This window comes from Mirounga angustirostris, unplaced genomic scaffold, assembly GCF_029215605.1.
Source record: "Mirounga angustirostris isolate CCGP_5_RB_7025 unplaced genomic scaffold, mMirAng1.0.hap1 SCAF_13, whole genome shotgun sequence".
NCBI lineage: Eukaryota > Metazoa > Chordata > Mammalia > Carnivora > Phocidae > Mirounga > Mirounga angustirostris.
Genome location: NW_026991721.1, coordinates 2,855,649 through 2,879,640, shown reverse-complemented (window position 1 = coordinate 2,879,640; position 23,992 = coordinate 2,855,649). Strand labels below are relative to the sequence as shown.

The 23,992-nt window shown below is 54.1% G+C and overlaps 1 protein-coding gene across 1 annotated transcript in view; it reads right to left on the bottom strand.

Moving 5' to 3' along the window:
- The window catches only part of SHANK2 (SH3 and multiple ankyrin repeat domains 2), a 500,779-nt gene that overhangs the window by 368,425 nt on the left and 108,362 nt on the right, over positions 1–23,992 (bottom strand). Inside the window, exons 7-9 of the mRNA XM_064576041.1 lie at positions 14,623–14,774; positions 13,478–13,645; positions 5,418–5,534 (exon numbers count right to left, since the gene is read on the bottom strand). Of these exons, the coding sequence (XP_064432111.1) occupies positions 5,418–5,534; positions 13,478–13,645; positions 14,623–14,774 (437 nt within the window). The remainder of the gene's footprint in view (positions 1–5,417; positions 5,535–13,477; positions 13,646–14,622; positions 14,775–23,992) is intronic.

Below are 23,992 nucleotides of genomic sequence, written 5' to 3'. Positions count from 1 at the left end.
CCACGGCGCCTGTGCCTGACCTGGGCCCAGGGGAGCCCCGTCCCCACCCCAGCCACGGGCCACAGGAATGTGTCCCCGCAGCCTCGGGGCAAAGAAATACAGGGCGGGTTGGAAGCCCAGCTTTGCCACTTACTAGCTGAGCTGCCGAGGACCAAGCACCCATCTCCTGACTCGTAGGAGAGAATGTCAACCAATGGCAGCCACTGAAGGCTCCCTGGGGATCAAAAGGGAAAGACCATGTGGACGCCCTCCTTCCATGACATACACACCCCCAGTGACCCTGAGGATGACGACCCCCCATGACGGCCCCGGGGAGGCAGCCACCGTGCTGACCGGTGCTCTGCTGACACCAGAAGGGCCACAGAGATGCAGCCTGTCTCTTCTTAGCTTGGGTCTCCCTGGAATGAGAGGCAGGGCTTATTTCTCATCCTCCCCACAAATTGGCCTGGCCTAGTAACCTTTGATATTTAAGACTCCCTCCCTTCCTTCATTATCTGAGCCAGAAAAACAAATTCCAGGCTGCTTCCCTCCCTCTGGGTCTCCAGAAAAAGCCAGCAAGAAGCTGAGGGGCCTGTCAGATTAGACACAACTTGCTGCTTACAATCAAAGCCCTAATTAGCTGATTTCATAAGAGAAGGGAATATTATGATCAGTGTATTTTATTAGAAGCGTGCAGATGAGGCCTGCCTAAAATTGATAAAACACACACATCAAATCCATAAACCTGGATGCTTTTAGATTTAACAAGGAGAGGCTTGGCAAGGCAAATTAGCAGCAGCAGGACCATCACCACCGTCACCATCATCACCATCAGCACCATCATCACCATCATCATAACCAGCAGCATCATCACCACCACCATCATCACCACCATCACCATCATCATCATCACCATCAGCATCACCATCATCACCAACATCAGCACCATCATCATCACCATCATCATCACGATCATCACCATCAGCATCACCATCAGCATCAGCATCATCATCACCATCATCATCACCATCATCACCATCATCACCAGCATCATCACCACCACCATCATCACCACCATCACCATCATCATCATCACCATCAGCATCACCATCATCACCAACATCAGCACCATCATCATCACCATCATCATCACGATCATCACCATCAGCATCAGCATCATCATCACCATCATCATCATCACCATCATCATCACCATCATCACCATCATCACCACCATCATCATCATCACCACCACCATCATCATCACCATCAGCATCATCATCACCATCACCATCATCACCAACATCAGCACCATCATCATCACCATCATCATTATCACCATCATCATCATCACCATCACCATCAGCATCACCATCATCACCATCAGCACCACCATCATCACCAACATCAGCACCATCATCATCACCATCAGCATCACCATCATCATCACCACCACCATCATCACCATCATCATCACCACCACCATCATCTCCACCATCATCATCACCACCATCATCACCATCAGCATCACCATCAGCATCAGCATCATCATCACCATCATCACCATCATCACCATCATCACCACCATCACCACCATCACCATCACCACCACCATCACCACCATTACAGCTACCATTTACCAAGCATCCACTGTGTGGCAGACATACCATATGTTTGTTTTCTATTTTAAGTCTCTTAGCAACTCTGGCAGTTAGGTAGAATTATCCTTACTTTACAGATGGGAGAATTCATTGTCCAAGAGAGACAGGAGTTTGCCCCAGACAACACAGCAAGGTCATGGTCTAGGCCACGTGGAGCCCAGACTGCCACGCCTCCTTGCACTGCAACTCCACCTCATTGTGGCTGCTTCCAGTTCCCTTCCCTGAATCCTATTCTGACTTTCCCACACTGTGTCCCCACCCCTGGAGCAGTCTACTTCTCAACATGATTTCCTGGAGTGCTCTGTATGTGCGCCCTCCGACACCTTTTCTGCTGAAAGTTGCAAAGCGGTTCCTCTAGTTGGCACTGAGCCTGGCCTGATGCCGCCACGTGATGCCCACATGTGTAGAACAGAGAAGCGCAACACATTGGTGACATGGGAGGACAGGGCTCTGGTTAGGGACAATGTGCGGTACATGCTGGACGTGGAGAGGACAGGGCTCCCTGTAGTCTAGACCATGACCTTGCTGGGGTTTTGACCATGCTGCAGAGGAGGGACACACAGCCTAGAGCAGCAGAAGGCTGATCTTGGGACCCTGGAGAGAGGGGAGAGCTCTCACACGCCTACCCGGGCTCACTGGCGCACTGGGAGCAAGTCGCTCAGCCTTGGAGCGGGGAGTCTGTCTACACGTGTGTCTGGGGAGGGTGCAGATGCAGTCTTCCCCACTCAGGCTGGGCAAAGTATGGCACCCAGCCTAACTCAGCTTGCTGCCTGTTTTACAAATAAAGTTTGATCGGCACACAGCCACACTCACTCACCTCGGTGTTGTCCGTGGCTGAGTTCATGCCACAGCGGCAGAATGGGATGGCCGTGACCAAGCCCACGTGGCCCACAAAGCCAAAAATATCTACTAAGTGGCCCTTTACAGGAAATGTTTGCTCCTAAAAGAAAATACCTAAGAGAAAAAAATACTCCTCAGGCACATGGGGGAGGGTCTTCCTGAAGCCATCGGCCAAGGGCTGGGGACAGATGGGGGACAGGCAGCACCATGCCAGTCACACCAGGCCCCGTCAACAAGTCAGAATGAGGACTACCAGACTGCTTGAACCTTCCCTAACAACATACCACCGACACTCTCAAAGACCGTCTTGTCCTCAATTATTTCAAGCAACAGAAAACATTTCTTCCTGTTTTTCTTTTCTCATTCATGATAAATTATGCTTGAAATCTACCGGGGAAAATTAAGGAACGCTTTTCCCCTCTAAGGCAACAATTGAGAAGCACATGTAGGCACAGATGTTTTACCCGCCAAAGCCAAGTCTCATGATGTGCGTTTTCTGAATGCGGCCCAGCTAGGTACCTCCATGCTCACAAAGCCACCCTGACGTCCAAAAACACCGTGCAGCACCGACTGCCCACGCTGCACGCAAATCCCACCGATTTGCTCGCATTAAGGAGGAAGCTCTGCTGAAACACGCCCCCAACCCCCTCTGGCTGAGCTGCTCTGCCATGCCAGCCACAGAAGAGACCCTAAAAGATGGCAATCTATACCTCTGAGAAGCTGGGTCCAAGGGGGACAGGGTGCTAGCAGGGAAAACAGGCAAGGCATAATGGCAGTTCATCCTGGTTATCTTGCAAAGGGCTGCAGAGCAAACAACAGCTAATGCTCTCAGGGGCTCATTAAGAGAAGGCTTGACTAAGGGTGGGATATCTGAGTTGGGTCTTGAAGGATGCATAGAAGTTTTCTACGGCAAAGAATCTAGGAGGGTTTCATAGCTGGAAGTAAAGTGGTTGGAGGGGTCTGGTCTTGGAAGGGCCAGGGAAAGGACTTAGGTGTAGACAAAGGCTGAAGATTTCACCCAAAAAGATGGCTTCGTTCTGGGAAGATGATGCCGATGGCAGAGAAGACAAGCAAAGTGCACACAGCTTAGAGGCCCCCGAAAGATCTCCCCTCTGTTCCTCCAGTTGGTGGAGACCCCCACATTCTGCTCAGCTGTTTAGTATAGTGTCCAGACCCCACCATCCTCCAGACTCAAAGTTCCTTGAAATCAGAGAGACATGAAGAAAAGAAAGTTGGAGCAGAGAACACCTTCGATACTGGCATCCAGGAGTTATCTTGACCTTGAGCCTCAAGGACACTGACCCTCCTTCCCCACCCCTCCGCCCTGCCCCAAGCAGGTCCTGCAACCCACGGCCTCCTGGGAGCCCCAGGCCCTTCCCACGGCCTCCACGAGCCTCTCCACCGTCTTCAGCCCCACCACCGTGCCTCTCGGCGGGACCAGCAGGGTGCTCACACGGTCCAGGGTGCTGCTCCCTCGCCATTTGGGATTCGTGCTCCTAGAGGCCAGGGATCATGTCCTACCCCTCAGGGCATACCAAACTAGCTCATCTCCAGCTTCCCTTAGTTTCTGGTCTAACACTGAAGAGTACGTGCTTCTTTTTATTCATGCTGGGGTTCCACTTGTAGGTACAGTCCCCCTCCCGAAGAGGAAAGCAGGGTCTTGAAGAGATACTCGTACACCCACGTTCATGGCAGTATTATTCACAACAGCCAAGAGGCGGAAGCACCCATGTGTCCATCAAGGGATGAATGGATAAACAAAATGTGGTCCATCCGCATAATGAAATATTATTGAGCCATAAGAAAGGACATTCGACACATGCGACGCATGGATGGACCTTGAGGACATTACGCTCAGTGAAATAAACCAGGCATGTAAGGACAAATGCTGCAGGAACCCACTCAGATGCAGTCCCCAGAGGAGTCAGATTCGTGGAGACAGAAGGTAGACGGTGGGCGCCAGGGGCTGCGAGGGGGACGGGGTGCTTCTCGGGACACAGTTTCCGTTGGGAAGATGGAAAGTCCTAGAAGGATAGCGCTGCTGGTTGCACAGTGATGTGAATGTGCTTAATGCCACTGAACTACATTGTAAAAGTGGTTAAAATCTAAATGATTTTGTCATGCACATGTTACCACAGCTAAAGAGAAAAAGGCCATTGGGAGCGTGTTTGCACACACAGTGGTGGTAATTCGCCTTTGTTACATGCTGGTCTGGTGCAAGTTTGGTGGGGTGCCAGACCGACCTCGGGAGCCCGGTCAGCCACGTCCCTGCCCCTCTGCCCCACACGTCCCAGCAGACGGCCACCCCAGGGTGGGCAGAGTTTGCACCTTCGGCTGGGGAGGATGGAAACGAGAGGATCCCGGCTCCCCAGCTCGCTTCTGGAAGTGGACAGTGTGGCAGTGAGGCCTGGGAGGGGAGCAGACCAGGGTTTCCAGCCCAGCTCCAGCTCTGGGACCGCTCCTTTCTCTTCCCCGCAACTCGGCTTCCTCTTTGCTATGACGGGGTAACCCATTCTCAAAGCAGCAGCTGCTAAGGGCTGGAGGATTCCCCCTAGCTTCCTCCCTGAAGCCCGTACCCCCAAGGCGAGCGATTTTGGAAATGGACCTTGAGGAGGGGTTGAGGGTCCAGTGAGGTCCTGAGCTGACAGGACAGCGCCCTTGTCAGAAGAGACCACAGAGTGCTCTTGCTCACTCCCCACCGTGTGAGGACACAGAAGGCGCCATCTGCAGCCAGCAAAGAGCTCTCACTGGGAAGGGAACGTGCCCGCACCCTGATCGTGGACCTCCAGCCTCCAGGACCATCTGTGGGGCTCTGTTAGGGCACCTCTGTTGAGCCAGACAGCACCCTGCAGGGCGCTCAGCCCGGCCCCAGCCCCGGCACCCACACGGCCGGACAGGGTGTTGGGGGAGCGCACCCACCAGCGTGCCCGCACTGACCTGGTTGTAGAGGGCGCAGATGTGCAGGGCCGTGTTCCCTGAGGCGTTCTGGGCCGCCATGTCGGCCCCGTAGAAGAGCAGGTGCTCCAGATGCTGCACGTGGCCATATTTGCAGGCCTGCAACGAGAGTCCGCGCTGTCAATGGGAAACCCACACACCAGTCTCCAAGTTCAACATGTGCTCGGCCGACCCCAGCCCACCCCCCATGTGAGACCAGGACCCCAAATGCAGGGCCACCCACAGCGTCCTGAGCCTCAGGGGGGCCATCAGACCCCTGGCTGGGATCAGGGTGGGGGAGCTCATCACAGGACTAAGGACTTATGCTGGGCTCCTGGACAGCAGGTCTGCGAAGGGCCCCAATGCTCCTTTCCTTTGAACCTGGGGACCCGAAGCCCAGGGACACACGCGCTATCTCCCTGCTGGCCTCAGTGGCCAACCCCACAAAATGCAAACCAGGACACTCCATCTCTGGCCCCACTTATCCAAAGTCCTGGCCCCGAGAGGGGGCGTGAAAACAGCAAGAAGGGGAACATACAGCCCCTGCTATTTCCAGGGAAGGGAGCCAAGCCTGGCCTCCAGGCGAGGGGCAGGCCCCATTGTTGCTACGAAATGTAACCCACCCCCTGAGGAGCGTTCAGGAGGCAGGGGGCAGGCAGCCCCACAGTGAGATTTCTCCCTCCCGGGGTCCTTCAAGGCGGTGATGTGTGCTATTCCTGAACCAACAAGGCTCTGGGGTCAAAGAGATCTGCACCCAAGTCATGGACCTTCCATTTTCCAGAATGTTCCCCCATGAGCCTATGTCTTCACCTGTAGACATAAACCCTACATTCTTATGAGAATGTTCTTATGAGAATCACGTAGGATAAGGGACCCCAAAGGGCCCACGGGTTGCTCGGCACCAGGCCAGCCCCTGCCCATGGCAGTTCTCGGGGAGCCAGGAGGCCCCGCGCTGTGACAGCTCAGCCGGGGTCCTGGGCACTCTGCGTGGTACCAGGGCAGCCCACAACCCTGAGCGGGCAGTCAGTTCCAACCAGGCCCCACCCCATCCACCCACTTCCCGGCACGTCAGGAAAGGCCAGCGTGTGGCCAGCGATGGACAGCACTAGAGGTGGGAGGGCCAGGGTCCCCGTGAGCGGTGACAATGTGGATGGGAGCCGGGAAGGCCAGGAAGCGGGTCCTGACACACACTTCTCAGGCCGAGGGTGGCCACTGAAGCCCACGGCAGTAGGAAAACAGGCCACCGAGGGGCAGGCCGGGCAGCTCTCTCTACCGCGCATTCCGGATACCTGGGGTGGACTGTGGCACCTCGCCAAGGAAAGACGTTGGGAAAGATGCTCGAACTGTTACTGGGACGAGCTTACACAGAGAACCCGAGAAACAAGCACTTCTAACGCCACGCCCCCCGTGGAGCAGGCGCACTAGTTCACGAAGCAGGTGGTTACCCGGACACGGTTGCTGCCCACCCTCCCCTCCCGTGGCAACAGTGCCTGCAATTCTTGTGGGGACCCCAGCCCCACTCTCAGAGATCGGGGGGCTGCCCCGCCCACTGCTGCCGTGGGCACAGCCCAGGGGCCTCCACAACCCGCAGAACCCCAGAGCTGCTGGGGCCCCCAGCAAAGGAGCAGGGCCACAGGGGTGAGAAAGGGAGGGAGGGCGGACAGACGTGGAGCCAAGGGCAGACGCACATACAGCCCGTCACTGGGCCGTCCGAGCTCCAGCCATGCCTGGACTCCTCGGGACATAGAGAGCCTGGCCAGGACTTTTATTTCCCGTTATACCAGTTTGAGTTGACAGCACTGTTCCTTAAATCAAAGGAGCCTGGGCTCATTGGCTCTCCCCAGAGGATGGGAGTAGAAAACCCCCATTTAGTGGCCATGACAGTGATCATTAATGCAGGCGAGAAATACCAATGGATGCTAAGACCATCCGTGGATGGGGGATGAGGAAAGGGACTTAACAGCCTCAGAGACCCCACAAAATCCTAATTACAGAAGGAAAGAGAGAAGCCTGGCAGACTCCACCTGGCCAAGAGGTCAGAGTGAATGTCACCGGTAATGGGCAAGGGTCACCACATGCCCCCTGACAGGATGCCAGGAATGCGATATCCCTACACAATCACTCCTACAATATTCCTACCAAAATGCACACCCCGGACCTCATCGAGAAGAAACACCGACCCAACCCAAGTTGCGAGGCAATCTCCAAGCTGAGTGCCCCATAATCTTCGCAGGGGTCCCCGATGGAAGGCTTCCATGCGGGGTCCCGGATGGGATCCTTTCAGTATGAGGGACGTTATTGTGACGATGGACAAAACTCGAACACGGTCTGTGAGTGAAGGTATGTGGGGTTCTCTAGCATTCTAGCAACTCTTCTGTGAGTTTGAAACTGATAAAGTCCTTCACAATTTAGAAAGAGAACCTCATCCTTGTTTGACACAAAGACCTCAAAGCTCACCAAAGTAAGAAATCTGTCCAGCCCCAAAATAGGCTATGCTAACCATTTCCCCCTTGAAATGGGCGTTGCGGCTCCTGGCCTTCGAGAGACAGCTAAGAAGGGCTGCCAGAGCCAGAGAGCTGAAACCTGACATACAGTACCCCTTACACTCCTGTATCTTAACCATCTGGATGAGGTGCTTTTTGGGAAATGCACGTGCGGGGGGCTCCACTCCACACCTACTCCCTGCAAATCTCCTGGGCGTGCGTGTTTGGAGAAGTTTCCCCAAGAGACCTGCGGTTCATCCCTGCTATGCCAAATACCCGCCCCATCACTAGCCAACCACACAATTTGGTGGAAATTAGGGAAAAGGGCGCGCCTTCCTTCCAGCGCTTTACTGCCACCTGCTGGGCACCTGCTGTGACACACCTACACCCCAAGGGGGCAGCAAGCTGAGAAGCACCCCAGGTTGTGCAAGGCACGTGGAAACAATGCGGAGTTCACTGCATTGCAAGTGAGCAGCAAATGCTTCTGCATGATTCTGTGCCACCAACCAAATTACTTAATCCACACCACGCCTAGGCATTTCTCCTATGTGAAGCATGTGCTTATAATGTGAACAGGAGACATCTCCATCCGATGGTTCAAAAACAATACGTCATTTCAGCCCTCGCTTGGTCAGCAAGTAAGGTGCCCGGCAGCACAGGGACACCCTTGCCCAAACATGCGCACACGTGGCTTGCTTGACTCGAGCCACTGGCTGCCCCATGGCCCTGGGTTCCACGGTTTTCAAAGGCCAGTGGTGGTCTTGCTGCCAGCCCAAAGGGCCTCGGGGAAATGTGCAAATGAGTGTGTGGATGGCAGGTCAACCAGGAAGCGGCCAGCTCTGTGTTGGCCAGGGTTAGGAGCTGAACGATGTCCTCCCCAATTCCTCTGCTGGAGCCCTGACCCCCAGCACCCCAGGATGTGACTATATGTGGAGATGGGGACCTTGAAGAGATGATTAAGGTAACATGAAGCCACTGAGGTGGCCCTGATCCAGGGTGACCGGGGTCCTTCTAGGAAGAGGGGATCAGGACACAGACCCGCACGCAGGGACGACCCTGTGAGGACCCAGGGAGAGCACGGCCGTCCACACGCACACATACACACGAGGAGAGAGGCTTCAGGGGGACCCCGCCTGCCCGCACGCGCATCCTGGGCTTCAGCCTCCAGGACCGGGGGACAGTACTCGTCTGTTGTGTGAGCCCCGTTGGTGGGATTTCGTCAAAACTGCCCAAACAAACCAATACAATCAGTTCAGATCAACTAATCTGTAAGTTTCAGCCTGCAATGACATACATACAAAATGTCATGCTAAGAACTCCAAAAGGGAAGCTATGTTTTGACAGCTGCGGTAGTGGTCGCTTTCCCTATGGAGCCCACGGCTTTTATAACATGAGTTCTGGACAGAAGACGTCTCTCGCAGACTTCCCTGGCAACACTAGGGTAGAGCACAGGCTCCAACCATGGGGAGAAGGTGGCACCCCTCCATCCCGGCCTGGGCTCTTCACCCCTCTCCTCCCCTCCTGGCATCTCCTCTCAGCCCCAAGAATCAGGGCTGGTTGGAAGGACACCTGCTTGGTGGGCTTCAATCCCTCCGCAGGCCCCCCCGCAAAAGGAAGCATTGATTACTTCCCTTCGTCCGGGCGGGGTAGGGGCACGGGATTCGGATCTGACGCCCCAGGGCAGCATGTGGCAGAACCCCCAAAGCAAGGTAAGGCACTTCCTGCAGCTCCAACTGCTGGGGCCGGGGGGCTTGGCTGCTCGCAGTGGGGCGTGGGGTCATGATCCCGGGGTCCTGGGATCGAGCCCCACGTCGGGCTCCCTGCTCAGCGGGGCGTCTGCTCCTCCCTCTGCCCCTCACCCCTGCTCGTGATCTCTCTCTCGCAAATAAATAAATAAAATCTTTGGGAAAAAAAGGAATTCTTGAGGAAATCAGATGAGATCTATAGTAAAGCCTGTGAACAAAGCGGTTAAGTGGTGTCACATATTCTTTGTGACAATGGCCAGGTGACGGTGATGATGGTGATGATGACCGCAACGAAGCAGATGAGGACTGAGACAGTGACTGAGGCGTGGCCGGGCGAGGGGGAGTGGCTAACTCACAGGCCAATCCCCTGGACTGACAACAGAAGGAGGGAACGCCCCTCCCTGAAACACTGTCAGAGGAACTCGCGAAGGAGGGCGGGCGGGATGGAGCTCTCCCAGAGCCAGCACAGAGCACCGCCTGCCTGAAGGCGCGTGGGACCCCAGGGCGGCTCCTCCACGGAGCAGCTGTCCCCAGACTGGGGGCAGCCACCCTCTCCAGAGCCCTCAGCCTCCCGTAACCTACCCTGGAGTCCTGACGCAGCCAAACCCGTGGTCCGCAGGCCCGCCAAGGGTGCAGGCAAGACGCACAGGAGGACGCGTCCTCCCTTATCTTGATGTTCTTGGGTCGTGGGGATGTGTTTGGGTGTTTTTTACTTTCTTCTTTCTGTTTCTTCGAATTTTCCACTCCTTCCATGTTGAGCAGTTAGGGTAATCTGAACAACTCAAGAGTTTGCAGACAAGCCACATACAAAAACGCGCGCTTCCACAGTCGGCCTGCAGGGGGCGGGCGTCCCCAGGCGCTGCGCGGCAGGTGCGGGATCGGAAGGGCCTCGCTTGACAGTTCAGCGCCTGGCCTTGGCCTTGGCGGGAAGCAGAACCACCGCAGGACCTGTGAGCAGGCCTGGCTGTGGGCGAGCAGGATCCGTCCAAGGGCGTGGAGCCAGGCGGCTGGGAAGGAGCCGCCCCCACTCCAGGGCACGAGGCGGAGGGACAGATGTCAAATGCAGAACTGCGGACCCCAGAACTCCAAGGTGCTTCTCCTGCTAGCTCTGTGCAAAACCTGCCTCCTGTTTCCTCCTGCCACCGCCGGGTGTCACGGCAGGGGCGGCTTCCGTCTGCAAGCCTGGAGGCGGTGCTGAGAGGGGCCGGGAGTGGACTCAGCTGTGGCCTTGGGCAGGTTACTCCCCCTCTCCGGGCCGGTTACCTCGTCTGAGTCATGGAGGCCAGCAGGTGTCCGCTGGGGTTGCTCCAGGGTGTGAAAGGTGGAGCCGATAAAGCAGATCAGGACGGCATGGGAGCTGACTGAGTGCTGAGAATCTTGGAGGAGGACGGCCGGTCTACTGATCTCTGCTTTGCGCCTGCCTCCACCACCTCACAGCCAGTCTCAGCCACGGCAGATGAGACAGCGGGGCTCGGGAGGCAGGGACTTTACCCGGAAAATCGAGAACCTCTAGTAGAGAGGGAACTGGCCTCCCAGGACATCGTGGAAAAGAAACCCACCACCTGGGGGACATGACACCATCCTGATGGGCGCCACGGGAAGCGGGATGCTCAGGCCTGGGAGCGCCCCCTCCAAGCTCAAACTCAGCGCCAGGGGCTGGGGCCCTGGGACCAAGAGGTCTGGTGGCTTCAGTGCCCGCAGGCTCGGAACCCGCGCTCGGGGTCTCAGGGATGCGACCCAGCACACGCGGGGACCAGAAATCACGGCTGGAGCCCACACTGCAGGAAGTGACCACCAGGATCGCCCCCCGCCCACCCCAACACATTGATGCTTCTTCATCTCAGGGTGACCAGAGGCCAGACTGTCGAATGCACCAGAGGGGAAAGGGACGCTGGTGGGAGGCCTCCGGCTGGTGGAGGGCGAACCCGGCCCGGAGAACTCTCCAAAGCTGGGGCCCTGCTGCAGGGTTCAAGCTCTAGCAACTCCACATTCCCATCTTCTGTATTTCTGATGCCCTGGCATGTGGGGCCTTGCCGACACTGGGGGGGGGGGGTCTGCCCCTCCCCAGGCAAGTCAATTCTGACCGCACAGGACTGGCCCAGAGGGCGGCTCTCAGACACAAACCGGCCCACACAGAGCCATCACCCCCACCTGCCTTACTGGGCTCTCGCCCTCAGGGCCACGACCCACCTGCCCTGGTCAGCCCAGACAGTCAGGGACAGCCCCAGTGCCCCTGAGCCCCTGACATTATCCAGACCAGCCATGCCTCGGCCTGTTCCATCCTACAAAAGTCACAGTGAAGACTCTTGGCCCCATTTCCCCCCGCTCCTGCTGCCTCCTGACCCAGCCCGGTGCTTCCCATGTGGCCCCCCTGCCCCATCTGCCCCTCCTCCCAGGATCTGTGAGTAACACACCCTTTTTCCAATGGCAGCCATCTCCCGATCGGTTGGCCTCACTGTACCTGCATGGTATTAAAACTACATTTCAAACCGGGGTTTGGGACAGGCCAGGAAATGACTCTGGAATGACCCGAAAGCACTCAGACGTGCAGCCATGGGGGCCAGAGTGAGAACGGGCAGGATGAGCAGAGAGGAGGCTCAGCACTGCACTTACATTAGATCCTTCCCACAGCCCGAGGGCACCACGGGCCCGCTGACACCCACTTTAAGGGTGAACAAATGCAGACCCCAGGGCACTCATCGCTACTCACTCCCCCGAGGGTCCCTCCCTGGGTGTGGGCTGGAGGTGGCCAGGAGCAGCTTTGCGGGGCCCCAGCTCACACCGCGGGATGGAACTGGATGCCTCCCCAGGCTGCTGACGAGTCAGGGCTGACCCAGCATGCAAAAGGCCAAGCGGGGTGGACCTGCCTGCACCCCACAGCCCACCTGGTACCCCTCAGCACTGCTCGGCCCTCTGACCACAGTGGGTGGGGGGCATGACCCCACCCGGACCAGGCAAGTGTGTAAGGTCACAGTGGCTGAGGGAAATGGACAGGTGGCACTGCCCATCCGGAGAACAGTTCAGAGACACCCCCCCATTCCAGGCCTTTCCCCTTGCCTTCCTCGGCCCTGCTCCCCCAGACCCACTGTCCACCCTCCTCTGCCCAGAGACCCTGACCTGGACACCTGCACCACTGGGCTCCCTGGTTGGCTGGCTCACACACGGCTCAGCCAATAGGAGGGCAGGACAAGAGAGAAGCCAGGGCAGTTCCTGCCTGCGGCCACCCTCCCACCTCAGCTGTCCCTGCTTCTGGGACCACAACTTCCTCCCCTGCTCTGGATGCACTAACAACTCTTCATCTGAGCCATCAGGTGGATGCTGTTTCTTTATAAGACTGCAGCGGACACACCCCCAGCCCCACGGGTGCCAGGTGGGATCAGGGAAACCTGGGTCCTATGCATGGAAATTGGGCATCACACCGGGGCACCCATATCAGAAATCAGGCAGCACACTGGCTCACCCGTATCAGAAATCGGGCAGCGCGCCGGGTCACCCGTATTAGAAATTGGGCAGTGCGCCGGGTCACCTGTGCGCAGAAAGCACCTGGCGCCAAGCTCTATTGGGGTCCCCGAGACGCTAGATGCACGGAGAGCTCCCAGCGCCTATGAAGGGCGGGTTCACTCCACAGCTCCAGATGATCACTGCCCTACAGAAATGCAAGAGGCCTGCCTAACTTTCCGATTTCTCTACAGAGGTCAGAAACGTGTGTTTCTAGGTAAATATCCCCGTTTTTAATTGCCGGCGACGCTCCAAACGGAACAGAACGCTGGGAGGGCAGCTGTGGGCGCCGGGTGAGAGGCTGAGGGCAGGCGTGTTAGGGGTGCGGTGCGCGCACCTGGTGGACCTCGTGCCAGCCGTTCTCGTCCCTGCAGCACACGGTGGCGTGTTCGTGGAGCAACAGTTCACAGCAGTAGGGATCCCCCCCGACAATCGCGGTGTGGTACAGCGGCGTGAGCCCGTAGCTGTCTTTGTAATCAGGCGATGCTCCCAGCTCCAGAAGGGTCTAGAAAACAACACCAAACACAGGTCTCATGACCCCTTCTGCAGGGAGTGAATCAAGAACGAAGCATGGGGGTCACTCTCCCGCCGGCCGAGGCTGAGCAGGCCCGCGGGTCCGCACGTTCCCCGGGCCTCCCAGAGTGAAGCAGGGGCCAGCTTCCGGTGGTGAGGTTCCCGGCCCTGAAGTAGCAGGTGGAGCCCAGGTGACAGGATGCACGTGCATCCGGGACGTCAGGAGACGCTCTGCAGACAGACACGCGTGGGGGGCACGCAGGGACCTGCTGCGCCCTGCTGACCCCCCCACCCAAAACCCCGTACTGGCTGAGAGCAACGAAGTGCAGGCAGCTTTTGCAGAAAGGGAAAAGCTGTACTATTCAACCTACAGCATAAAACCATCCCAGCGTGGATTTCGGACTAAGGCAGCGGACGAGGTACAGCTGATGTGAACTTGAGAAATCCGTGACTTCCAAGACAAGCATCGTGTTGGGGGTCAGCCCCCAACAGCGGGTCCCCCTCCCTCCCAGCCAGGGCTCTTGGGGGCCCCCCACACTTGGGGCCAGGGCAGATAAAGCATGCAGAGGGCCGTGGGGAGGGTGAGGGGTGAAAGCACCCCCCAGGGTGGGCTTCCAGAGACCGGGGAGGGGTTGGCGACAGCAACAAGGCTGGCTCAGGGCCTGTGGCCTGGGTTTGCAGCCTCCTCCCAGGGGGCACGAGGGGGTGGCTTTCAGTGCTACCCTTCCTGGCAGAAATCACAAGCCTCTGGCCAAACGAGAGGGACAGATGACCTTTTATAAACACCAAATTCTAAAATTCCCAAGAAGAGAGGGTCTGGGGCCCCGACTAGATGTCCAAACCCACGTGGGAACACAATTCGGGGTCAGCTCGGGTGGTCATCATGGGATGGGGACAGGGAACCGGTGTGGAAGCCGGGGATCAGATAGGGAAGGGGTGCCCGCGGGGGAGACGGGCTCCGGAATGTACCTTCAGGGCCACTTGGTTCCTGGCTCGGGCGGCTTTGTGCAGGGCGGTCATCCCATCTCTGGCGCGGAAGTCCAGGTGAGCCCCGCCGTTTCTGAGAGCTTTGATCACCTCCGCGGGCTCGTCCAGCTGAGCAGCTAAGGTCAGTGGGGTCTCTGCGGGACCCAAACACAACGTAGTTCAGAACCCGCACCGGGGAGACGGCCAAGGCACACGGCTCACGAACCAAGTGCCAAGTCTGAGAGTGAGCTTGAAGAACCGACCCCAGGGTATTCGCAGCTCCCACCCGTTAGCCCCGGTATCCCCGCGGTTAGCACGGTCTCAAGGGTGACAATGGTGGTGATGCTCGGGGTCCCATGCAAATCAAAATGGGCAGAGACAGAGTTTCCACATTATCGCTTTGTGGGCAGCGGGTCTGAGAAGCTGCCCTCGCTCTCAGGACACAGAATCCCACGGCACCATCCAGATGCTTACTGTGGGGAGCAGCGACCCACTGGGGCTACAGTTAAAGGTCCGAAAGGCAGAGGCCTGCCCTTCTGCATCTCAAAGTCACAACGCTTATGGGCATCTTGGAGGACGCCCGGCTCAGGCTGCAGGCACACAAGGGTAGGGGAGGCCTGGAGTCTGTGCCCCATGGAGGTCTGGGTCTGAGCAGGCAGAGACCTGAATGGGGTCAGCATGATAAATGACCAGCAGCAGGGCTGGGGCAGAAGCCCGGGGGACAGAACCATGGAGCCCATCCCCATGTGGACAATGTTAGGAAGGGTCCCCCACCGCCCTGGGCAGCCGACTCCAGACCAGTCTGTTGCTGGCTGTGACGGGGAGGGCAGTACTCGGTTAAAACCACCTTCTCTCCCGCTCGGTCAGCCCATCATAGCCATTGCCGAGTGCCCATCATAGCCACTGCCGAGCAAGGCACACTGCCCTGATGTGCTTCACTGGAGAGGCTTTTACCCTCTAGAAGAGTGTCAAGGGCAATATGACAACGTGCATGTCCCCAGGACCCAGAAACACTACTGGTTGATGATGAGTCGTTCTGACTTCAAGCGCGTTTTGAGAATAAAAGAACCGGGGCATCTGACCTGGGGCTGAATTCCCTTCTCACCTCACCCCGGTCGCGTCCCCGGCTGTCCCTAGGAAGGACAACCACATCATGAATTCAGCTCGCCACCCCCATCTAGCCCTAATCCCCAGGCTTCTTTACACGTAAAGGAGCACTGTTCTGAGGGCTCTTTAAACTCACCGGGGGACTCACCCTGCACCTGGATGTGTCACAGTGAGGTGCAGGGGTGTCAGGGGTTGAGACGGCGTGGAGCAGGGCAGGAGCTCCACATGGGGGCAGAGATGTGGAAATGGGGCAGACGTGCAGACAGATGCAAACTTGGGGAGAGACCCCCACCCGCTAGAGCGGGGAGAGGGAGCTGTTGGGGCTTCTGACGGCATTGGCGAGGGCTCGGGTCCTTTGGGGGCAGGTGAAGGACGTGGAAGGCCGGGTCCTCAGGAGCCACCAGCGTTTACGCTTCTCATCAAATTTCTTACAGCAACTTGAAGAAGCCGGCCCCTCATGTATAAGGTCAATTTAGGCCTGATGCTCATCTGGGGCAATGTCAACCCTCAAAACGATTAGGATTCTTCTTTCTTATTTGGCTGTCCACCCATGGCCATTGCAACGGGAACTGAGCTGGAGTCATACCTCGGACTCCAGATTAAAGACCCCTTTGGCAGAGCCAAACCCTGGGATGGTGCTGGGCATGTAAGAGCCGCTGAGTAGAAAGCTAGGCACCCCGTTAATGGTAGGGTATCTTATGTACTTGAGGGGGACCTCCAGCCCTCAGACGGCACCCAGGACAAGCGGTCCCTTTCTCAAACAGCCCTGCCCAAAGGACGCACTGCAGACTTGCCACATTCAAACCTGACCGGGACCCACCCGGGTGAGGGTGGGAGAGCCCCCCCCAGCTTACACACCCTTCAGGAAGGGGACGTCCAATGAGACCCCACATGGGGCTGATGGAACCATCCCAAGAAGATACTCATCCATCAACTGCAAACACGTGGCCGTCAGGGGCTCACACTGTGTGATTGATGACCACGTGCCCATGCCTCTAACGAGCTTGGGGCCTGAGCTCACCTGCACCACAATCCTCCAAAAACATTCCTCAGTGTTTACATTTTGAAATTACTTCAGTTTTGATAAATATACTGGAACCTCAACGAGTATAACCTCAAGATGGTCCCAGTCTCTCTCAACTTGACTGCCCAGTGGAGTAGAAACGGCTCTCGTCTTTTCAGACAGTCTCGAACACATAATAAACGCTCTCGCCCAGACATGGCCCAGTCACATTTTGGCTCCAGCAAACAAGCGGCTGAGCTTCGAAAGGCACCAGCAGGAGGGGTCTGCAGGGGTGAGAAGTGGGGGGACCTGGAAGCACAGCACAAGGACACTGGCTACTGGCTTCCAATCTGTCCAGACGTGCGGACAAGGAGAGGGGTGGGGGCTCCGTGCGCTGCAGGCTGAAGTGTGCGCACCCCGGGCCCTTGGGTGTTCCTGGGAGCATCCAAGTGCCGGAGAAAGACCTCGGAAACCAAACGTGTGGGTGAGCAGCGCCTCCTGGAGAAAAGGGACCGCTGGCAGCAAAACCCAGCTCTGCTCCTGGAAGGCTGGATGACCTGAGCAGGTCCCCAAAACCCTCTGGACCTGTCTCCTCCCCTGTGAGGCCCGAATGCATGCGTCCTATGCTGGATGGTGCCCACCCCCGGGCGCGCCCTCGGGGACTGCCACCAGATCAGTTAGTCTCACAAAGAGACAAATTTTGCTCTCTTCATTATGGCTTTTTTATGTATTTTTACAAGGCTGTACAATGACTTTATTATTTTACAATAATAAAAAAGTAATTTATAAAATGAACCATGAAGCCAATACTTGTTAGCATTCCCACCCCCACCACAACTTGGACTGGCACAATCCCCCATGGCTTCCTCAGCAAGACAGTCCCGATTCTCCTAGAATGTGAAGCAAAGGAAACAAATATTCACACACCTACTAAGTGCTCTGCCCTGCACTGGGGACTATGGCCACCCCAGGAGGACAATGAGGTACAGTATCCTTGAGCTTTTATAAGATAGGTAAAAAAATAGGTAAATAGATCGCTGGATGAGGGGCTGGGCAGATGCTTGGATAAGTGGATGGATGAACAGATGGTTAGATGAGTGCATGGATGGATGGGTGGGTGGATGGACAGATGGATGGTGAATGAGTAGATGGATAGATAGATGGTTGGATGCATGAGTGAATGGATGGATGGATGGGCATGTGGTGGGTGGATGAATGGATGGGAATGTGGGTGCATGGGTGGAGGGATGGATGGAAGTATGGGTGAATAGACAAATGGACGGATGGATGGGATGGGTGGGTAGGTGGATGGATGAATGGATGGATGGACAAACAGAGAGATGGATGGATTGGTGGATGGATGGATGAATAGGTAGGTGGATGGATGGATGGATGGATAGGTTGATGGATAAGTGGATGGATGGATGGATGAGTGGGTGGATAGATACAGGGAAGGAAAGACAGAAGGAGGGAGAAAGGAAGAGAGAAAGAAAGATGGGTGAGTGAAAAGATGGGCAGGCGTGTATGTAGATGGAGATCATACATACACATAGACAGTTAAAAAGGAGTAAAGGAAAAGATTAATATTTGGGCTCACAAGTGACAGAGGGAGCACAACCTGTGCATTCAATTATCTAAGTGCTGTTTTCTAATATAAAACTCATTATTAAATTATCCACAATTGAGAGATCACACACCCCATTCTCTATGCCCGAATGCCTCATGCAAAACATCGCAAGTGGGAAAAACCTGGCTTTGCACCCGGAACCTTTGCACTCCACTATGGGTTCAGCCGTGACTTAGACAGACACCTTGAACCCCACAGGGCCTGGTCCCCTTCTGTGCTGCAAAGACCACCCTGTCCAGCCCACAGTGAGGGGCAACAGGGAGTCACAGCTTTGAAAGTGCTTCGTGATGAAAAAGCTCCCAACAGCGTGAGGAGCAACAGGATCTATGGCGACAACACGGTAAGACTCGCTGCAGCAGCTTAACATGGAGATAGACCCCCTCACAAGACATAACAAGGACAATTTTCTAGTGGAGTCAGGCTTTTACCTTCATTCACATTAAGCTCACTTTCCTAAAGTGATCCATTTTCTGAAAACGCATCTCTCTAAAACATGACACATCCCTTCTGTGTCAGAGACTGAGATTTCGCCAAAATGCAACACTGTGGATGATGACCCAGGAAACACTCCTGACCAGGAGTTTCAGAAGAAGCCATTTGTGGCTGTGTTTGCTTACCCTCTAAGGGAGACATGGCCTCCAGATGGAATATTCTGAAAGTCCACACGATGGGGATGTCTGTTTCTCAGGGGACACCCGAGAAGCAAATCCAGAAAGGTGGGGCTACACCCCTGCCCTATCCTGCGCCCTTCTCTCTTCTGGGTCAGCGGAAATCTGATATGTCCTCAAACACTAACAAACTCGACAGCAAGAAGCCTCCCTACAGCATCACGGTGCGCTCATCCCCATCTCTGTGACAAATCCAGGGACCTGAGACCACACTTCAAAATTCCCAAGGACCAGAGAGAGGTGATTCAGCGATTTCTTCCTCATTACCTAGATCTGTGGTTCCCAGACATGGGCATGAATTAAGAATCCTCCAAAGAGCTCATTAATACAAAGAATGTGGACTTTATTCCCAGCGGTGATTTAACAGGACTGGTGTAGCTGAGAACCTGCACCTCTAACAGGCTGGCAGTCCACAGCACCTCTGGCCCCGCTTGGTGGGGGAATGCGGGTTCGCAAACCAGACGGCACAGCAAAACCACCCGGTCCCACACCCAAATACTGCTTTAATCGGTGTGAGTACGACCCCGCCGGTATCAGGACTGGTAAAACCTCCTTACATGGTTTTCAACACGGGAACCACTGCTCCACTCCAATGTGTTCCATGGACGAGCAGCATGGGCGTGACCTAGAGCTAGTTAGAAATGCAAAATCTCGGGGCGCCTGGGTGGCTCAGTCAGTTAAGCAGCTGCAGCCCCAGGATGGGCTCCCCGCTCAGTGGGGAGTCTGCTTCTTCCTCTGCCCTCAACCCCCACTTGAGCTCACGCTCTCTCTTTCTCACGTGCTCACTCTCTCAAATAAATAAATAAAATGTTAAAAAAAAAAAAAAAAGAAAGAAAGAAAGAAAAGAAAAGGCCTAATCTCTGGCCCCAGCCCAAATCTTCAGGACCAGAACTGACATTTTAGCAAGATTCCCAGGTCACGAATAGACATCAAGTCTACATGGGCCCAGAGCACAGTTCTCCCACCTGATCAGCTATGTGATGAGTAAACAAGCAAACATAGAAAAATGGTGCTGTCCCTCATGCGGGTGTATCACTTTATTTACAAATTATACATGACTGCGGGGAAAGTCGTCATCTGTTTAACAAATGGTGCTGGGACAACTAGATTTTCACGTGGGCGCCCTACCTCACGCCGTAGACAAAACGTCACTCAGAATGGCTCATAAATGGAAGGGCTGCAGCTATAAAACTGTAGGAAAGAACAAAGGAGTACATGTTTGTAACCCTGAGTTAGGCGTGATTTTTATTTTAATTTTAAAAAGTAGGACACCGAAAGCACAGGCAACAAAAGAAAAAAGAAACACATTGGACTTTATAAAATTAAAAACTTTGGTGGATCAGGAGAGGGGGGAAAGATGGCAGAGGAGTAGGGGACCCTATTTCAGCTGGTCCCCAGAATTGAGCTGAGATATCTACCAGACCCCTCTGAGCACCCACGAAACCAGCCTGAGATGTAAGAAGATGTGGATCTCTACAAATAGAATATCGCAGGCGGTTGGTTTCGAGGTATGAAGCGGGGAGCCGTGATTCCGCAGGCAGATATCGGAGGATAAACGGCGGCGGGAGGGTGCCTGGCCGTGGGGATCCTACACCGCTGGTGAGCGACAGCCTCGCGTGCTGCAGACGGGCACAGACTCGCAGACCGGTAGCGTCGGGGAAAGGACTCTAGGGCAGCCCCCGGGAGTGGAGGGGTCGCACCTGCGAACTGCAACCCCCGGGGGTGGAAACCCCGAGCGGCGGAGTCGCGCGCGTGAACTGGGAGCAGCTGGAGGTTTTAGAAGCACAAAGGGCAGAGACGCGCCCCGACCTGGAGGCAGGACTGGGGTTGCTGCGGAGGGGCGCACAACCCAGGACGCTGCAGTTTATAGAGCACGGACAGAAACGGAGACAGTGTGGCCTGGAGAGCTCACTGAAGAACAGACTGAGGTCTCTCTGCTCTGACTCGCGGAAGAGACGCGGAAAGCCGCCAGGGAAAGGCGCCAGAGAACAAAAGCCCCAAAGACTGATTCCCACTGAGCCCATCCCCCGCCACAGGGGCGCAGGGCAACTCCGCCCAAACAGGGTTGCCTGAGTAACAGCGCAGGAGACCCCTCCCGCAGAAGACAGGCTGGGAAAACAAGAGGCCAGCAACCCTAAGGTCCCAAGAAAACAGGTGCATCTTGCTTGGGTTCTGGTCAATAATTTGGACTCTATACATTCCCTCAAACACCCATCAACAGAATGACTAGGAGGAGGAGCCCCCAAAACAGAAAAGACTCAGAGATTATGACTTATGCTGCAGATTTATAAATGGATGCAGACATAACCAAGATGTCAGAGATGGAATTCAGGCTAGCAATTGTGAAGACAATGGCTAGAATGGAGAAATCAATGGCAGCATAGAGTCTCTAAGGGCAGAAATAAAAGGTGAATTGGCAGAACTTAAAAATGCTATCAATGAGATCCAATCCAATCTAGATAATCTAACAGCTAGGGTAACTGAGACAGAAGAGAGAATAAGCAATCTGGAAGACAGTATAATAAATAAAAAGGGAAAAGAGGAGGCCAGGGAAAAACAACTCAGAATCCATGAAAATAGAATCAGAGAAATAAGTGACACCACGAAGCATTCCAATGTCAGAATAATTGGAATCCCAGAGGGAGTGGAGAGAGAGAGAGAGGACTAGAAGATGTATTTGAGCAAATCGTAGCTGAGAACTTCCCTAAATGGGGAATGAAACAAACATTCCCGTCCTAGAGGCAGAGAGGACCACTCCCAAGATCAAGGAAAATGGGCCAACACCCCGGCATGTAATAGTAAAACTCGCAAATCTTAGAACCAAGGAAACCATCTTAAGAGCAGTTGGGGGAAGAGATTCCTTACGTACAGAGGGAGGAACATCAGAATAACGTCAGACCTATCCACAGAGACCTGGCAAGCCAGAAAGGCCTGGCAAGACATATTCAGGGTACTAAATGAGAAGAACATGCAGCCAAGAATACTTTATCCAGCAAGGCTTTCATTTAGAATGGATGGAGAGATGCAGAGCTTCCACGACCGGCAGAAGCTGAAAGAATATGTGACCACTAAGCCGGCCCTGCAAGAAATATTAAGGGGGGTTCTATAAAAGGAGAAAGACCCCAAGAGTCATATACAACAGAAATCCACAGGGACAATCTATAAAAACAATGTCTTCACAGGCAACATGATGACAATTAATTCATATCTTTTGATAATCACTCTCAACGTGAATGGCCTAAACGCTCCCATAAAACGGCACAGGGTTGCAGATTGGATAAAAAGACAGGACCCATCCATATGCTGTCTACAAGAGACTCATTTTGAACCTAAAGATACATCCAGACTGAAAGTGAAGGGATGGAGATCCATCTTCCATGCCAGCGGACCTCAAAAGAAAGCTGGGGTAGCAATTCTTATATCAGACAAATTAGATTTTAAACTAAAGTCTGTAATTAGAGACACAGAAGGACACTATATCATTCTTAAAGGGTCTATCCAACAAGAAGATCTAACAATTGTAAATATCTATGCCCCCAACATGGAAGCAGCCATCTACATAAGCCAACTGTTAACCAAAAGAGAGTCATATTGATAACAATACGTTAATTGTAGGAGACCTCAATACTCCACTCTCAGCAATGGACAGATCATCTAAGCAGAAAATCAACAAGGAAACAAGAGCTTTGAATGATACATTGGACCAGATGGACCTCATAGATATTTACAGAACATTCCACCCTAAAACAACAGAATACTCATTCTTCTCAAGCACACATGGAACTTTCTCCAGAATAGACCACATACTGGGTCACAAATCAGGTCTCAACCGATACCAAAAGATTGAGATTATTCCCTGCATATTCTCAGACCACAATGCTTTAAAACTGGAACTCAATCATAAGAAAAAATTTGGCAGAAATTCAAACACTTGGAAGCTAAAGACCACTCTGCTCAAGAATGTTTGGGTCAACCAGGAAATCAAAGAAGAACTTAAACAATTCATGGAAATCAATGAGAATGAAAACACATCGGTCCAAATCCTATGGGATACTGGAAAGGCAGTCGGTCCTAAGGGGGAAATACATAGCCATCCAAGCCTCACCAAAAAAATAGAAAAAGGGGCGCCTGGGTGGCTCAGACGGGTTAAGCGTCTGCCTTCGGCTCAGGTCATGATCCCAGAGTCCTGGGATCGAGTCCCACATCGGGCTCCCGGCTCAGCGGGAAGTCTGCTTCTCCCTCTGACCCTCTCCCCTCTCATGCTGTTTCTCTCTCTCTCGCTCTCTAAAAAATAAATAAAATCTTTAAAAAAAAAAAAGAAAAGAAAAATCCCGAATTCACCAACTAACTCTACACCTTAAAGAACTAGAGAAAAAACAACAAACGATGCCTAAGCCACACATTAGAAGAGAAATAATTAAAATTAAAGCAGAGATCAATGAATTAGAAACCAGAAACACAGTAGATCAGATCAATGAAACTAGAAGTTGGTTCTTTGAAAGAATTAATAAGATCGATAAACCACTGGCCAGACTTATCCAAAAGAAAAGAGAAAGGACCCAAATTAATAAAATTATGAATGAAAGGGGAGAGATCACGACTAACACCAAGGAAATAGAAACAACTACTAGAAATTATCATCAACAACTATTTGCCAATAAACTGAGCAATCTGGATGAAATGGAGGCCTTCCTGGAAACCTATAAGCTGCCAAGACTGAAACAGGAAGAAATCGACAACCTGAATAGGCCAATAACCAGTAACGAGATTGAAGCAGTGATCAAAAACCTCCCAAAAAACAAGAGTCCAGGGCCTGATGGATTCCCTGGGGAATTCTACCAAACATTCAAAGAAGAAAGAATACCTATTCTACTGAAGCTGTTTCAAAAAATAGAAACAGAAGGAAAACTTCCAAACTCATTCTATGAGGCCAGCATTACCTTGATCCCCAAACCAGGCAAAGGACCC